We start from the raw sequence: 18,523 nt of genomic DNA on the forward strand, positions 1-18,523 counted from the left end.
ATTTGCTTCCCTGTGGGCTTGCTCTGCCTGACCTGGTGGTGTTCATAGCCTGGGCAGGAGAGGCCCTGAAGCACCCGAAGAAGAGCAGTGTGTGTCTGTCCACTCAGCACCTGCTCCTGGGCAAGAGACATCTCTTGGGGAGGGGGATGGGTGGAACTCATCCCTGGGAAGATGGTCATTGTGCTCAGCTGCTCAGGCCTGGCCTAGAAAGGCCCTTTCTTCGCTGGTTGCTTACAGCTCGCTCTGTCCCCCATTCCACTTTGAACAAAAGTGGCAGGAAGCCTGGACCAGACCATCACTCCCATCTCCCTTCCCTGGACCACCTTCTTAGAAGACCATGGCCTCATCTTCATTGTTGTTTTACCTTAAGTCATTGGCCCTAGAAATAGTTTGTTGTCTGTCCTTTGCTTTCCCATTATTCTTTTTTTGCTTTTGTTTTTGGGCCATACCTGGTGGTGCTTGGGGGGCTATTCCTAGGGGACTTGCGGGTTATACCTGGTGGTACTGGGGATCAAACCTGGGCCTCCAGCCTGAAGAGTGGGTGCTCCAGTTAGCCATTTCTCAGGCCACTTTTCCATTCATTGTAGCAAAGTTTCTTTTATAACCTTCAGTTGTGGGGAGTTTTGACCCATGTTTAAAATATTTACTGGGACATAGACCATGGGACGGAAGTCATTGTGTCCATCCATTTTTTTTTATAGATTTGCTTTCGAGTAAGTATGTTAAGGACATTTTTCTTTTTTTCCTTTTGGTTTTTGGGTCACACCCAGCAGCACTTAGGCATTACTCCTGGCTCTACACTCAGAAATTGCTCCTGGCAGGCTCGGGGGACCAAATGGGATGCCGGCCTTCTGCATGCAAGGCAAACACCTTACCTCCATGCTATCTCTGACCCCCTAAGGACAGTTTTCAAAGCATTTCACCCTGGATGTTGGCCACTTGAAAATGAATGAATATTCACTCTTAGATATTCCAGTGGAGTGATTTAAGATCTTAGGTGTTAGTTCCCTTCAGCATAGGAAACAAAAGCATCAATGTGGCAATAAAATCTGTGTGATGGAGAATGTGATAACTCCTGGACTCTGGGATTGAACCAGAGTCAATGCTAAAAGGCCATCAGCACATAAAAATTCCTGGTGTGTGTGTGTGTGTGTGTTTGTGATGGAACCAGAGTCAATGCTAAAAGGCCATGTGCGTGTGTGTGTGTGTGTGTGTGTGTGTGTGTGTGTGTGTGTTGGAACCAGAGTCAATGGTAAAAGGCCATCAGCACATGTGTGTGTAGAGCCACACCTGACTGTGCTCAGGAGTCATTGAACTCCTGCCGGGTTCAGGGGACCCTCTAGGCTGCTGGCAATCACACCTACGCTGGCCATGCATGAGGCAAGTACCCTTTTCTCTTTGCACTAATCAGTCTAGCCCTCATTGCTTTGATGGTCTCCTTGGACTAAGCCTGCCTCATAGTTTTTCTTTTAAGACTTTCCTGTAGTTTATTTTTCTTCATGTATCATTGTCTTATGGGGGCTCTCCGGGTCCCATTTTTTGGCTTTCCCCTTTGCTCCTCTCCCCCTCCCATGGTGTCCTGATGAGTCCCCTCTAATTATAGCATCTTCCATTTCTCCTTGATTCTTCTTGGGGGTCTCTCTCCCTGCCTTACTCTTTCCCTCTCCTGGTAAACAGCTTACAGCTCACAGAGCCTTTTAAATAACCTTTAAATTAAACCACCAATCCTATACCAAAAACTCCACCTTAACTGGATAGCTGGGCTCACCCTGAAGTGGATAGCTGAGGGTGAGCTCATTGGCATTGCCCCTCCATCCTCTTTTACTCTGCCCTGCCCAGTCCATTTATCTGAGGGGGGCATACCCAGTGGTGGTTAGGGCTTAGACTTGGGCTGCTCTAGGGACCATAAGTGGTATCAAGTTGGCTATGTGCAAGGCAAACACCTTACTGGCTGTACTATTGCTCCCCTCTCACCTTTTTGAAAGGCATGTTACCTGTTGGTACTGAGGGGCTCACTCCTAGCTGTGTTCTGGATCACTTCTGGCAGTGCTTGGAGGACCATGTCCCATGCCCGGAAACTAACTTGGGTCAGCTGCATGAAGATAAATGTCTGACCTCTGTGTTATCTCTTTGGCTCCCAGTTTTTAAATTGTTGTTTTTGCTTATTTAACTACAAACCCACAGGCTGGGTGATGGTCTAATGTTCTGTAAAGCATACAAAATGCTGTTGGCACCACGTAAGTGCTAAAATGACAGTCATAGCACTGATATGAGCAGCTCGAGCATATTGCAGCCCTGAGGGGTAAGTGCTGACCCGGAGCCCCTTAAAGGAACTGAAAAGCCACTTTTTGGTCCCAGCACATGGCATAGTAAACAGCCTTATCTTTCCAGATGAGAAAGACCATTGCTTCAGAATGTGAGTGAAACCCTGGTAGGGCCCATGTAAATCATGAAACCCCCACTCCCATTAGGGTCCCCTAATTATAGTCACCTTCATACTCTTGGGTCTTCATCTCTCACTCTTACTTCTCTGCACCTTCTTTAGTAGGCAGAAGGGGGGTGTAGGTCCTGCGTGACCCCAATAGTTTATTCACAAATTCCAGCGATGCTTCCTAGCCTTATAGTATCATTACCCCTAGAAAATGATCTTTTTTCCTGGGGCAAAGGAGTTCTTGGAGGCTGGCAAGAGGCAGCCATGACTGCAGCTCTGCTCCAAGCATGTCCCTGAGTGCCTGCACCCTGGGAAATGGAAAGACTCTAAACGGGAAGGTTTTCTTCATCAGTACCAGGGGTGTAGGTGCTGAGTGCTGCTTCATCCATGTGAGGCCCTGCAAGCAAAGAAAGACAAAACAATAATTGCTAATGCAGATATTGGTTCTGTAAAGTTACACAGTACTGTGTGAGAGTAGACATGCTTGTGATCAGGGACCATCAATGCTTGATATCTGGCTTTACTTGGTTGGGGGGGAGGGTTGGTGCTAGGAACCATTCACCCTGAAGTTCCAGCCCAGCCCTGGGGAGATGAAGCAGCTGGTGAGATCAGAGATGAATAATCCTGGTCTTTCTCCTCAGAGAATCCCTAATCTCCCACCCCTGCCACTTATTTCTTTTGTTTTTGTTTGTTTCTGTCTTGGGGCCACACCTGGCAATGCTCTGGGCTTACTCCTGACTGCACTCCAGGAATACTCCAAGCAGTGCTTGGAGAAACCTTATGGGATGCTAGGCACAGACCTCCAGTTAGCTACATGGGAGGCAAACGCCCTCCTCAGTATAATTCCCACACCACTCTTTTTTCTTTTTGGGAAGTCTTTCCCATTGTCAACTCCTCCTCAGGTGAAGGGAAGACCCTTCTCTATTCTCTGCTCTTTCAGTAGACCTTGTCTAGAGTCACTGATGTGACTCAACACAGGCATTCACCCAGGGCTTCATTCAGGAGGTCAGGAACTTCACCTGCAGGCCACATCCTGGGTCACTGTGCTGCTATTTTCTGTTTGCATCTCTTTCCTCAACTTAGATGTGAGCTTCTGCAAGTTCAGTCTGTGCATTTGTCTCCTCCCTCTGTCCTTTGGGCAGCCAATTCCTTGTCTCTAACCCACCTTGCCACACTGCTTTTATGGCTGCCTCTGTGCTTTGGGTTGTCCACTATGTCATTCAGATGTCTGGTTCTTGGGCATAGCATCAGTAGTGTTGTTGAGATTTCCTCTCCCAAATATATTTTCTTTCTCTCTCCAATATTTAGAACCATAAATTCAAAGGGACTAGAATTTACCTAATTCAGGCTCTTCATCTTATAATATTGAATTGCTTAGATAATTGTTAATGTAAAAGAGCTGTTTTTTGGGGGGCAGAAATAGATTTGGAGACCCAACTGACAGTACAGCGTGTAGGACATTTACCTTGCACGTGGCTGACCTGGGATGGAACGGGGTTCTATCCCCTGGCATCCCATATGGTCCCAGAGCCTGTCAGGAGCGATTTCTGAGTGCAGAGCCAGGAGTAACCCCTGAGCACTGCCGGATGTGGCCCCAAAACAACAAAAGATGGTCAAGTTTAACATGAGGAGATTTGTGGGTTTTGGTTATGGGTTCATGTTCAGTGGTGTTCAGGGCCTACTCCTGACTCTGTACTCAGACCTTATTCCTGGTGGTGTTAGGGAGAACATACTTGGTGCTAGGTGTGGAACTGGAGTAGGTGGCATGCAGGACACACACTTCACCCCTGTGTAATTTTTCTGACAGCAGTTTAGGAAAATAAATGTGGACCTGGGTATTGTAAGATCAGTAAACAAACTGGAAGGCTGGGTAACATTCTGATGAAGAATCTGACTCTTTGAAGTCACGCTAACTGGGCTTCTATCTTGGACTTGTTGCTTCCTATTCATAAACATCTTAATCCTGGGGAAATAACTTCATGTGTCTCCATGTGTCTCACTTTCCACAGTGGTGAGCCAAGGATGATGGTAATATGTCATTATTGTGAGGCTTAAGTGAGTCAGTATTTGCAGAGTACCAGAGATTATTCCTGGCATGGAGTCAGCATGTGGTACATGGCAGATATGCTGCTGTCCCCTTTGTTGCCACAGGGTCTGATCTCCATTGCTATCAACACCTTCAGTATTGCCCATCACTCTTGTCATCACCTCCATTACCATCACCATACCTTCACCTCCACCTCCACGCCCACCTTCCACTCCCACTCTCTTCACTCACTTTCTTTGTTACTAAGTTCTCCAACGAGCTGTTTGAGACGATGGGTGCATCTAACTTTTGTGCTCTAGACATACTTACTCATTATCCTACATTATTATCCTACATACTACATTATGCAGTAGAAGCCTTGCTGTCATGATGAGAGCCTTCGTCCCCTTTCCTACACCAAAGCCCGGGTCACTCACACTCTCACCACATCCATGGAGTAATGAAGTAGTTGCCGTGCTATTTTCCTGCAGGAACAATTTAAGAATAGAAGCCCCATTAGCTTTTGTTCCTTGGAGACCAACTTACTGGGAATCCATTTTCTGTCTTTTCAAAAAGACTAAATTCATTTTGCTCGTTGATATTCAGTAAACAAAGTCCTGGCAGCTGACATTCTGTGGCATGTAATGTTTTGAAGTGATTTTATTCTCCTTAGTAAATTGCTTTTAATAACGCATCCAAGGGCGGGGGAAGATGGCTCAGCAAGCTGAAAATCTGGGCTTGACCCCCTCAGCCAGAGTGATACTGGAGCACAGAAGCCAGGAGTAACTGCCGAGTTTAATATGTGTGGTCCAAACAGACCAATATAAATGGTGATAAAGAAAAAACAAACAAACAAACAAAAAAAAATCCACGCCAGAGTCATTGTTCTTTCTTTGTTGTCAGGTTGCTATCAAGATCATAGATAAGACCCAATTGGATGAAGAAAACTTGAAGAAGATTTTCCGGGAAGTTCAAATCATGAAGATGCTCTGCCACCCACACATCATCAGGCTTTACCAGGTAAGTTGTTCACGGCCTGGGTGGCTGGGCTGAGGTTCTGGAGGCATAAGTGGGTGTCAGGCACCCAGCATTGTGTGTTCCTGAGCTGCTGCATTCATTCATCCAGCTCATCACCCTGGTCAGTCCCTCCTCATCTCCCTTCACTAGCTGAGACACTCTGCCTGGTTCAGGTGGGCTTTCATTGTTGGTTTTGGCCACAGTGGTGCTATTCTTAGTGAGACCTACATAAAAAGGTTATTCAAAAAGAGGGTGAGACCTTAGCAATTTTATTGAAGGCAGAATCCAAAAACAGAACGGGAAACTTAAAAGGAGCAGAGAATTGAGAGATGAGTAGAATGTTTAGAAATCCTTGACTAGGTCAGTGAGCGAGCACATGCTTTCCATACGTGAGGCCTTGAGCTCCAACCATGTCACTGCACAGCCTCCTGAGCACTGTTGGATATGAAGCACCCCACCTTGTGCCAGAAATGAAAAATAGAATTTAAATCCTGTGATTATGTTATGAATTAGGATGACAAGTTTTTTTTTTGTTTTTTTTTTTTTTTTTTGGGTTTTTGGGCCACACCCTGTGCCGCTCAGGGGTTACTCCTGGCTATGCGCTCAGAAGTTGCTCCTGGCTTCTTGGGGGACCATATGGGACACCGGGGGATCGAACCGCGGTCCGTCCTAGGCTAGCGCAGGCAAGGCAGGCACCTTACCTTCAGCGCCACCGCCCGGCTCCCCCCACCTTTTTTTTTTTTGCCACACCCAGTAGCCCTCAGGGATTACTCCTGGCTCTGCGCCTAGAAATTACTCCTGGCAGGCTTGGGGATGCTGGGGATCGAATCTGGGCTGGCTGCATGCACAGCAAATGCCCTACTTGCGGTGTAATTGCTCTGGCCCCTCAGGGATCACTTTTGGTGGTGCTCAGGGAACCACATGGAATGCTGGGATTGAATCCGAGTGGCCCCTGTGCAAGGCAAATGCCCTACCCACCGTGCTATCATTCCAGTCCCCAACTTAGTTTTCTTAACTTCCAAAAAACATGCATATTTCATGCCATCATAAAAATGTGATTCAGTACCCCTGCTGCAAGAGCTGTAAATCTAATGACTGTAGCGAATGAGGAGGGGAAGAGCTTGCCTTACCAGGCTGGTAGGAGAGATATTTTGGGAGAGGTGAGGCTTTAGGCTGCCTCTCAAATTACAGTGTGGTGCTGGCAGCGACACGCCTGGCCTGTGCACAGAGCCAGCCCTGCTCACTGCTTTCTACCAGAGTGGCCGCCCCTGGCTCTGTAGGAAGCGGCCACCCACTCAGTTCATTGGCTTCTGGGAGGGAGTCTGCAGTAAGCAGTTCCTGGCCTAGCCATGGGCCATGGATAAGGAAATCCACCCTGGAGAGAGGTCGTCCAAGGCTCAGTGGGCAGGCTTTCAGAGCCTGCTCTGTGGCAGAGAAGGCACATGGCTCATGTGCCACGAGCTCATGGCTACAGTTTGTGCTTTCTCTGGCATCAGCTGCTCAGGTGCTGAATTGGATTTGCTCCCAGAGCAGACCTGTTGGAATTCACAAGTGGGAATGATTTCAAGCCCCAGGATTAAACCTGTGCAACATCCTGATGTGGCCTGGTGGGAGCCTTGTGCACACAGGCTCAGGCCCAGCTATGTGGGCCTAACCCAAGTGATGAAACCTCCTTTTGGATCTCCCCAGTTTTGCTTTTTTTGGGGGGGACATACCTGGTGGCACTCGGGGATTACTCCTGCTCTGCCAGGACCGGAGAGATAGCATGGAGGTAAGGCGTTTGCCTTTCATGCAGAAGGTTGGTGATTCGAATCCTGGCATCCCATATGGTCCCCTGAGCCTTCCAGGAGTGATTTCTGAGCGTAGAGCCAGAAGTAACGCTGGAATGCTGCCGGGTGTGACTCCCCCGCCCTCCCCCCCCCCCAAAAAAAAAGAATCACTCCTGGCAGGCTTGGGGGACTATATGGGATACCAGGGATTGAATCCGGGTCAGCTGCGTATAAGGCAGATGCCCTTCTTGCTGTGCTATTGCTCCAGCCCCGTGGGTCTCTCTCTTTTTTTTGTTTTTGTTTTTGTTTTTTTGGGTCACACCCGGCAGCGCTCAGGGGTTACTTCTGGCTCCACGCTCAGAAATTGCTCCTGGCAGGCATGGGGGACAATGTGGGATGCCGGGATTTGAACCAATGACCTTCTGCATGAAAGGCAAACGCCTTACCTCCATGCTATCTCTCCGGCCCTGGGTCTCCCTTTCTTTTAGTGAGCTGTCACCTGTCACCTGACAGCTGTCACCTGTCACTGCCTGGTGGACTGATGTGGCTGACTTGCTCAGAGGTTTCACTTGGTATGAGTCTGAGACAATTCCTGTGAGCTCCCTATTCCTGCCCTTGCTTTCATGAGCTGCACTGAAAGGGACCAAAGCCCAAGCTTTGGTTCTGCCTCGGGCATCAGTGTTATGAATGGGTGGTTGGGGGCTGCTGTGGCGAGAGGCTGCAGCTGGTCTGCTTAGAATATCTAGGTAGTTTTTAGGCTGTTCCAAAAGATTTGGTTTCCTAAGGTTTTTTTTATTTTGGTTTTTGGGGCCACACCCATTTGATGCGCAGGGGTTACTCCTGGCTAAGCGCCCAGAAATTGCCCCTGGCTTGGGGGGACCATATAGGATGCCTGGGGATCGAACCGCAGTCCTTCCTTGGCTAGCGCTTGCAAGGAAGACACCTTACCTCTTGCGCCACCTCACCGGCCCCTGGTTTCCTAAGGTTTATTGAGGGAGCCAAGCATAGCAAATTCTATAGGAAGTATCTTCACCCCTGAAAAGTCTAATGAAGGAACATTTACAGTCAACAAAAGGCATGGGGGAGGGAGGGATACTAAGACTATATAGAACAGGATTTTTTTTCCTTATAAAAGAAAATATGTGCATAAGGCAGGAGAAATAGCACTGTAGGTGATATGCTATCCTATGTACAGCCAACCCCATTTTAATCCCTGGCACCAAATACAGTCTCCTGAACACAGCTGCCAACCATGTCTCCATGTCCCGATCTACAAATATATATAAAGCACTTTTGGTGACATGAATCAGTATGTATTTGAGACTGCTTAGAAGCTATTTATGTGACATATAGTTGGGGGGGGGGGAACTACACTTATAAATTGAAAAATCATATTAATGTGTGTTCTGTATTGGAGTATTACAGAGGAAATCTGTTTTTGTGTAAAAAAAGGAAGTTTGGACTAGAACACTTGCCTTGTACACTTTGCCTTTGTAACCAGCACTTTTCTTGCTGGTGACCAACCTAGGTTTGATACCTGGCATCCCATATGTGGCCCTGAGCCCACCAAGAGTGATTCCTGATGAAGAGTCAGGACCACACTCTGAGTACTGCTGTATGAGTACTCAGTATGAGCCACAACTCCCACCCCTACCCTATGCCTTCCCTAAAAACAAAACAACACGGCATCGAAAATAAATTTGTTATATTGTTATTTTTGTCATTGACATATAAAAGACAAAGACCTCGCAAACAGAATTAACAGTGAAGTGTTCTGACAGAACAGTGGCCTGTGAGACTCAGTGCCAGGACTGCCCGTGCAATTTGATGGCCGCCAACCATTTGTGGCTACTGAGGCTTAAAATGGGATGGACTGAATAAAGAGCTAAATCATATTTATGAACTTTTTTGAATTTGGTTTCGGGTTACACTGAGCAGCTCAGGGGCTGCTTCTTTCTTGGAGTAATGGGGTCACTTGCCACATTCGGGGAGACTATGTGTACTGGGGATGGAACCTGACTCTCCTGCATGCAAGCTTGTGCCCAGCCCATTGAACTCTCTCCAACCCAAGCAACTACATTTATTTAACTTTGACTAATTTAAAAATTGATACTTTTTGTATATGTGTGTACTTAAATATATGGCATAAAAGGGCAGAGAAATAAGAAATAGTATAGTGGCTAAGGTGCTTGCCTTCATCCGGCTAACCTGGGTCAGTTCCGGACCCCCCCTTCTCAGCCCCTCACCTTGAGCACTGAGCATTGCCTCATGTGGATGTGGCCCAAAATCCACCCTCCAACAAAAATTCCTTGAAATGATAATATTTTGGACACGTATGATAAGCATCATTAGAATTCATTTTCTCTTTTTACTTTAATGGGGTCATTAGAAATGTGAAAATTATCATTAGAAGTTGAATATTTTAGAGTGTAAGTGGGGGATGTTGGCGTTGCCCAGTTGTGCTCTGGCCCCAGCACTGATCCTCTTGTCTAGAGATGGCCCAGCTCCCACTGAGCCCCACCAGGGAGGCTCAGAAACCCAAGAAATGAACCAGAGTCAGGCTGGAGGGATGCTCTGAGGGCAGAGTGACTGTGGGGCTTCATTCTCATAGATAACTGGTCCCCTGACCTGGGAGCAATCCCTGAGCATTGCCACTTGTGGCTTGAAAACAGACAAACCAGAGAAAGCCGTGTCCTGTGGTTTCTGCTGGTGTTAAGTGATCCCAAGGTTGGGGGATTCAGGGGATCAACACCTTGAATTCATGTTTGCTCTTGGCAGTGTCTTTGCTCCCAGCTCTACAGAGCATAAGTCAGTTCTCAAGGAACAGCAGAAAGTCTTTCTGTTGAGGCAGAATGTTGTGGGGGGTGGGCTGAAAGGAAACTGGGGATTCTGGCATACATGTGAGGGAGTAGGTAGTGGAACACTGTTGATGATCGAAACTTGACCACGCACAACTTTGTAATTGTGTCTCATGGGGATTCACTTAAAAATATATGCAAAAAAATTTCTGAAATAGTAAACATTTTCAATTATTAGGAATTTGAAGGAAGTTCTTTTTCTCCCCTTTGTTAATAAGACTTATATCTGTCCCCCCTTTGTTTATTTCAAGCAGTAATGGTTGTTCAGACTTTAAATGAAGAAGAGAAGCCATTAGTTTTTGATGCTTTGCCCTCAACCTGTCATTTGTGTCACTGTCTGTCACTTTCCTGCCTTTGCCCCAGGTTATGGAGACCGATAGGATGATTTATCTGGTGACCGAATACGCTAGTGGCGGGGAGATATTTGGTAAGTACCTTGTTCCCCAGCAGAGTGTGGGGGTGGCTTGTACTGTGCTGTCCTTTCCCATCAACAACACCCCCAATTGTGTCTGTATTGCTTCTTGGTGCCTGTCACTATCCTTGTCACCATCTTTGTTTAGCTGTTCTGTGTCCAACAGAACACTGGGGTGTGGGGAGTGGAGGTGGGAGCATGAGGCCAGGATGCTTCCCTTTGGTTACATTTATTGGAGTCAACAAGGGGGCCAGCTGCTGAGTCTGTGACCTCTATGGTGTGAATGAGCTGTGTGGAGTCAATATCCACACTCTGACGTATGCTTTCACCCTTTTTCTATTGTCACACATGACATTGCATGGCCACAGAGCCTGTCATTGTGGGGGTACTTGCTGGCGTCACTCGATGTGTCCCTGAGTCAGAAATGTCACAAGCAAACCAAGAGATTGTTCCCTGGAAATCTGGCTTTTTGAGAGGCTAGAAACTGGCTCCTGGTTTTCTGTTTTTGGAACTAGTGATCAATGAATGTTCTAGAATCTAGATCTACATGTCATTATGTGTTCCCTCCCATATATATATATACACACACACACACCCCCTTTTTTTTTTTTGCTGTTTTCTCCTTTGTCTTTTTTTTCCCTTTATTTTCATTGTGATATGAATGATAAGGACTTTGGCTTTATTTGGCATTAATAATTATTAATAATTATTTGGCATTAATAATGGCATTAATTTGAAAGATATTGACAAGGATGAGATAATTTCTAAGGTGGAATCTTCTTCATGACTAGTTGTGACACTGTATTTTGGGGAGCCTCTGAATGAATGTGCATTAAACTTTTTCCAGAAACCTTCCTGTTTTATGCCTGTGTGTTTTCAGGATAAGTGTAGAACTCTTGGAAAGATGTTCCTTTTCCCTTCCCTTCCCTTCCCTTCCCTTCCCTTCCCTTCCCTTCCCTTCCCTTCCCTTCCCTTCCCTTCCCTTCCCTTCCCTTCCCTTCCCTTCCCTTCCCTTCCCTTCCCTTCCCTTCCCTTCCCTTCCCTTCCCTTCCCTTCCCTTCCCTTCCCTTCCCTTCCCTTCCCTCCCCTCCCCTCCCCTCCCCTCCCCTCCCCTCCCCTCCCCTCCCCTCCCCTCCCCTCCCCTCCCCTCCCCTCCCCTCCCCTCCCCTTCCCTCCCCTCCCCTCCCCTCCCCTCCCCTCCCCTCCCCTCCCCTTCCCTTCCCTCCCCTTCCCCTTCCCTTCCCCTTCCCCTTTCCCTCCCCTCCCCTCCCTCCCCTCCCCTCCCCTCCCTTCCCCCCTCCCCCTCCTCCTTCCCCTCTCCTCCCCCTCCCCCTCCCTTTCCTTCCCTTCCCTTCCCTCCCTCCCCTCCCCTCTTCCCCCTCCCCCTCCCCCTCCCCTTTCCCTTTTCCTTTTCCTTTCTTTTCGTCTTTTTTTTTTGTTGTTTTTTTTGGGGTCACACCTGGCAGCACTCAGGTTACTCCTGGCTTTACTCTCAGAACTCGCTCCTAGTAAGCTCTGGGGACCATATGGGATGCCGGGATTCGAACCACCGACCTTCTGCATGCAAGGCAATGCCCTACCTCCATGCTATCTCTCCAGCCCCAAGATACTGTTTCTTAATATTTAAAAAATGACTGCATATTTATTCACAGTGAAAACCCTCGGGGAGAGAAATCCTATGGTTCCCAGTGGATTGATTACAGGACAGACACACTCTCATTCAGCCCTGCCTGTCAGGGAAAATGGATTTTCAGAGTATTGATAATACCTCCTGGTCATAGATTTTAAGTGGTAATAATAATGTAACCCAAGGCACAAGGAAACATACCAGTCCCAAGTTAGATCCAGATAGGGCAAATTCAATGTGTCCCCTAAATCAGCTTCCTCCAGGCACGGAAATTATGGTCTCTAGTTTTTAAGTGTTTGTAAATTGGAAAGGCTTAATCTAGAACATCCGCTTTGGAAGTGGTTAGACCTGGTTTTGATTCAGATCTTTGCCACCGGAATTTTTGTTTTACTTGGAGCAAGTTACAAAATTCTTCTGGGTCTCAGTTTCCTGGTCTGTAAAAGTCAGATCAGGAATAACTTGCCTTGGAGTTAGAAAGACCAAATGAGGTTTTCATTAAATGATCCCAGGATGTCACTCCTTCCGCTCCATGTGAAGAACCATTGGGAGAGGCTGGGGAGATGGCTCACATGCCCAGCATGTGTGAGGCCCCATCTGATCCCCAACACGGCATAGCTCAGCATCTCTGCACGTATCCTTGGAGGCCTCTGGCTTTGCTGGACCCACGGGGCACCTCACTCACCAAGGGCCTGAGCCTCAAGACATCAACCGAGTGTCGTTGGAGACTGGCCCTGGGTCCCCTGGGGAACATCTTGGGAAATGACTACCTGTTGAGGGGAAGGGAAGATGATGATGGACCAGGAGACTGTGAGCGGTTTTCTGTTCCTGGAGCTGGGAAGAATTCTATGAATTTGGGTGTGTTTTCGCATGTGGGAACCAGCTCCTGCTTGGCCCCTGACACTGTCCACACTGACTGCCTGCACTAAGCAGAGAGTCGCTTCTGAACACTATGCATTGCCTCCAAACCAAAAATGAATTTTATAAAATAGGAAATAAAGAAGAATCCTCAAGCTGCCCTATTGGACAGTTTTTCACTGGCCTATTGGAAAATTCGGAAAGAAATAAGCTGCTGAGGTTTGTGACCACTTGCCACCACACCATTGCCTTCCCGGGTGCCACTGGGTGGCAGGAACACCGGGCTGCACCCCACCCCTGTGCCTGTGTCTGCTTGCACTGCCTTAGTCCTTCCCAGGTGCCCAGCTTCTCTCCTACATATCCCCCCCCCCCCCCCACACACACACACAGCACAGTGCTGTCAGGGCCAACCCATGGCACTTGAAGTCTGTAGGGCCCTGTTTATCTATGATGCAGGATACGGGGGTGGGGTGGGGGTGGGGGGTGTTCCACCCTGGCAGAGGGGCTTCTACACTGCTCCCCTTCCCTGCCTGAACTTCCCTCCTAGATTGCTGGGGTAAGGAGGCCCCCCTCCCCCTTTAGAAGGACTTAGCCTCTGTCCCCACTCCTGCCTGGTGAAAGGCCTTGGGGAGGAGGTCCAGACACAGCTAAACTGTGAACCAGACAATCTTTAGGGGAGAAGCCAGCAGTCAGATCTCCCAAGGTCTTCCTGGAGTCAAAACAAAAGTCAGACCCTTGTCCTGGAAACTCTTCCTTCAGAAAGTGATGGGATTGTTTATAGAACAATGCAGGCCCAGGGCAGTGCTGGAAACTGGAGAGGGACTGGAGAATGGAAAGCCAGGTGTGGTCCAGAAAGACAGGAAGTGGACACTGCCCAAACCCCTGGGTCCTGAGATCAGAGGGTCATTGGATCCGTCCAGGTGGTACCTCCAGAGGAGGTGCCAAAACTGTATCAGCAACAAATTAACTGCAATGGCCCAGCCATTCAATGATCAGTCCCATGTGCGCCCGTACCCAGAGGCAAAGAAATAGATGATTGAAAGTGCCTCGTTTCCAACAACAGAAAACTATGAGTCATGCAAAGAAATAGGAAAATATGACCCATGTGCTGCTGAGAACAATCAGGCCCCAGAAACTGCCTTTCAGAGATGCCAGAGGTTTGATTTACAGAAAGAGACAGTAAAGTGGGCCTCATGGTCATGATCAGAGAAAGAAACTCACAATTAATGTAGTACAGGAGGAACCAACAATGCTATATTGAGTAGAGAGATTTTTCAATAAAGAGCTAGATGTGATTTGGAAAAATGAGTCAAACCAAAATTATGGAATTGAAAAGCAGAATAACAGACATATTTTCTTAATTACAATTTACTTAATTCCCTGTTACTATTTTGGGGGGGGGCATACCATGCCCAGCAGCACTCGGGTTGTTACTCCTGGCTCTGCGCTCAGGGATCATTCCTGGTAGTTCTCAGGAACTATATGGGATGCTGGGGATCAAACCCAGGTGGGCCACATGCAAGGCAAATGCACTGTGCTATCTTTCCAACCCCCTCTTTATTTTGGTTTTGGGGTCCCACACCTGTCTGTGCTCAGGGCTAATTCCTGGCTCTATGCTCCAGTATCACTTCTGGTGGGGCTCAGGGGCCTATATGGGGTGCTGAGGATCAAAACTGGGTTAACTGCATGCAAGACAAGTATCCTACCTGCTATACTGTCTCTCTAGCTCCTAATAACAAATATTTATCAGTTTATTTTTTTTGTTTGTTGGGTTTTTTTTTTTTGTTTTTTGTTTTTTTTTTTTTGGTTTTTGGGCCACACCCGGTAACGCTCAGGGGTTACTCCTGGCTATGCGCTCAGAAGTTGCTCCTGGCTTGGGGGACCATATGAGACGCTGGGGGATCGAACCGCGGTCCGTCCAAGTGTTTGTTGGGTTTTTATTTTTATTTTTATATATATATTTTTTGGTTTTTGGGCCACACACAGTGGTGCTTCGGGATTACTCCTGGCTTTAGGGGAGTTTTAATTGTAGATTTGAATTAGAACAAAGAAAGAAAACGAATGGAGATTAAAAAAAGAAAGAAAAACATGGATTTTAGGTAGATTGAAGGTGGCCATGAAAACTTAGAAACAGAGAAAAACTGAAATAAGAACAGAGAGCAGTGCTCAGGGAAGTATAAGATTTAAGTGAGAAGGGAGAGAAGAAAGGACAAGGAGACAATTTTCTGATCTGCATCATTATTGTAAAGCAACAGTGAATATGTCTAGGAAGCTTAGCAAAATCTCATCAAGGCTAGCACTTATGGGTCTGTCATGGGAAGAAGAACGAAAGTAAGGACAAAGAGAAGGAGAAAAAGACCTAGCTAGAGATAGTCAGTGAACTGAAGAGCAACTTTGCACACGGGAGGAGCAGGTTCTATTCCCTGTGCCTCATGATCCTCATATGCGAGGCTCTGGGTTATATCCCCTGCACCAAACAGTTCCCAGGCACTGTTAGTACAATCCTGGAGCTCAAGGTACTACTATAGTGCCTTCTGCCCCTCCTCCTCCTCCTCAAATAAGGTATTTTCATGGGAAGAAAGTATGTTGTCGTGTTAGAAAGTTCTATTAAATGTGTCTTAGTAAGAGCCCAAACATGCATTTACATACACCATAGTTGATTTGCTAAAAGACAGAACTGTGCTTTAATTTTGGGGCCACATCTGGTTGTGCCTAGGGCTTACAACTGGCTCTGGTATTCCTGGTGCTATGTGGGGTTCCGGGGTTTGAACTTGGGTTGGTCTCATGCAAGGCAAGCATCCTCTGCACTATTGTATCTCTCTAGCCCCAAAGACTGAATTTTGAAAGTAGCAGAACAACTCATGACAGACAATGGAATAACAATGATTTATAGCTGAGTTCTTATCAGAACAAAATGTAGACCAAAAGTCAATGAAGCAACATATTTAAGATGTTGAAGTAACTCGTGTGTATTATTAATTCTATGTCTAGATGAAATGAAGGTCTAAATAAAATAGAAGAGAATTTCTTTGTTGTTGTTTTTTTTTTTTTGGGGGGCCACACCCGTTTGACACTCAGGGGTTACTCCTGGCTATGCGTTCAGAAATCGCCCTGGCTTGGGGGGACCATATGGGACGCTGGGGAATCGAACCGCAGTCTGTCCTACGCTAGCACTTGCAAAGCAGACACCTTACCTCTAGCGCCACTTTCCCAGCCCCAGAAGAGAATTTCTTATGAGCACATCTATTCTAATATATTCCAGAAACACTCACCATGTTTGCCGGTGTATAAGACAACTGGGTGTATAAGACGACCCCCTAATTTTGCAGTTAAAACATAGGTTTAGGCCTATATTCGCTGCATCAGACAGAACGTTCCTGTGCTGCATGTGTTCCTGTGCTCATGTACCACAGTGAGCCAATCACAACAAGCAAAGGTCCAAAGGTTATACTGTAATAGACTTCCTCTCTGACGCTGGCCAATCTGAGCAGACTTTTTACAGTGTAGATTCGGGTACAGAACATTGTCTAATTTGCATGCATCAGAAGCCTGCTTGGATTGGCTGAGTTAGAGAGGCGGTCTGAGCAGCCTGGCAGTGATTGGTGCAGGATCGAGTTGGAAAATTTGTTTTGTGGCAATATTCAGACAATTTTCATTTAGTGGCATATTGAAACATTTTTCGGGATATACTCGGCATATAAGATGACCCCCGATTTTCGGTTGACTATTTTTTTTTTTGTTTGTTTCAAAAGTTGTCTTATACGCCGGAAAATACAGTAGGCTAAAAGGAAATGCAACTGAATAGTAACATATTTGCAAAAATAAATGAGAAAAATCAGAACAGATTAAAAAATAGAAATACATGTAGGTATCATCCCCTTTCATTTCCAGTCATACAAATGCTAAAAAATGTAAAACAAAGATATGATTCATAATAAGTGATTATCATATTTAATTCTCATTTTCTTTCTTTTTTATTTATTTTATTTTATTTTTTTGTTTTTGGGTCACACCCAGCAGCGCCCAGGGGTTATTCCTGCTCCTGGCAGGCTTGGGGGACCATATGGGATGCTGGGATTCGAACCACCGTCCTTCTGCATGTAAGGCAAACGCCTTACCTCCATGTTATCTCTCAGGCCCTAATTCTCGTTTTCTATCAGATATTAATTTGAGAAATACTTAACACAGGATGGGGAGAAGTTGAGTTATATCGAACTAATTAAATGTATTTTACCAGAGTTAGGTTAGTATTAAATTGAAGCAAACTGATACATTAAAATGCATATTATAATCTCTAGAACAGCTTCAGAAAAAAAAATCATTGATAGGGCTGGGAAGGTGGCGCTAGAGGTAAGGTGTCTGCCTTGCAAGCGCTAGCCAAGGAAGGACCGCGGTTCGATTCCCCGGTGTCCCATATGGTCCCGCCAAGCCAGGGACGATTTCTGAGCGCATAGCCAGGAGTAACCCCTGAGCGTCAAACGGGTGTGGCCCAAAAACCAAAAAAAAAAAAAAAATCATTGATAGTCCAGGAGGAAAGTCTTACATGCAGCTGACCGTGATTTGATCCTAGCACCACATATGGCCTTACAAGCACTGCCAGAATTGACCCAGGGACACAGAGCTAGTCATAGATACTAAGAAATGTGGGGTGTGACCCCCAAACAGCAACAATATCATTAGCCACCTTGATGTTCTGGGCCCTGAGTTTGGTTCTTGACTCCAAGCACCCCCTACTGGCTTTCTGGGTGCCCCTGCATGACACTAGTGATCCTCAGCACCTGTGGGCTGGAGCGCAGCAAGGCCAAGTATTGCCAGAAGCTGCTCCTAGGTCCCTGAGCATACTTGGGAGACCACTCCCTCACCCTGACAAGCACTGGGAAGGTTGGAGAGGGGTGCACAGTTCATTGGTTAGGTGAATGTTGTCTTTTTGTTATGCATTTGCTTTGATCTGCATTTATGCAGAAATATCTAGTAGGACCAGAGGAAAGGTGGATCTAGGTAGAGTGGGAGGTGTAAGGGAACATTCCTTAAGATAAAGCTTTTCCAAGATACAGTGGATAGAGTGTTTTTTGTGCATACAAGGAGAGATTCTTTTTTTTTTTGGGGTTTTGGTTTTTGGTTTTTGGGCCACATCCAGCAGTGCTCAGGAGTTACTCCTGGCTATCTGCTCAGAAATAGCTCCTGGCAGGCACGGGGGACCATATGGGACGCCGGGATTCGAACCAACCACCTTGGGTCCTGGGTCCGCTGCTTGCAAGGCAAACGCCCCTTTGCTATCCTCCAGCCCCAAGGAGAGATTCTTATGTGTTTGTAACAACATGATTTATAATAACTAAACACTTGTGTTTTATGTGCTTTTCTTTTTGTTTTTGTTTTTTTTTGGGTCACACCCGGCAGCGCTCAGGGGTTCCTCCTGGCTCTATGCTCAGAAATCGCTCCTGGCAGGCTCAGGGGACCATATGAGGTGCCAGTATTCGAACCACCGTCCTTTGTATGCAAGGCAAACGCCTTACCTCCATGCTATCTCT

The 18,523-nt window shown here is 46.7% G+C and overlaps 1 protein-coding gene across 1 annotated transcript in view; it reads left to right on the plus strand.

Moving 5' to 3' along the window:
• The window catches only part of SIK3 (SIK family kinase 3), a 199,731-nt gene that overhangs the window by 99,840 nt on the left and 81,368 nt on the right, over positions 1–18,523 (plus strand). The window contains exons 2-3 of the mRNA XM_049778200.1: positions 5,361–5,477; positions 10,465–10,528. Coding sequence (XP_049634157.1) covers positions 5,436–5,477; positions 10,465–10,528 — 106 coding nt within the window. The 5' untranslated portion in view covers positions 5,361–5,435. The remainder of the gene's footprint in view (positions 1–5,360; positions 5,478–10,464; positions 10,529–18,523) is intronic.

Source organism: Suncus etruscus, chromosome 8, assembly GCF_024139225.1.
Source record: "Suncus etruscus isolate mSunEtr1 chromosome 8, mSunEtr1.pri.cur, whole genome shotgun sequence".
Lineage (NCBI taxonomy): Eukaryota > Metazoa > Chordata > Mammalia > Eulipotyphla > Soricidae > Suncus > Suncus etruscus.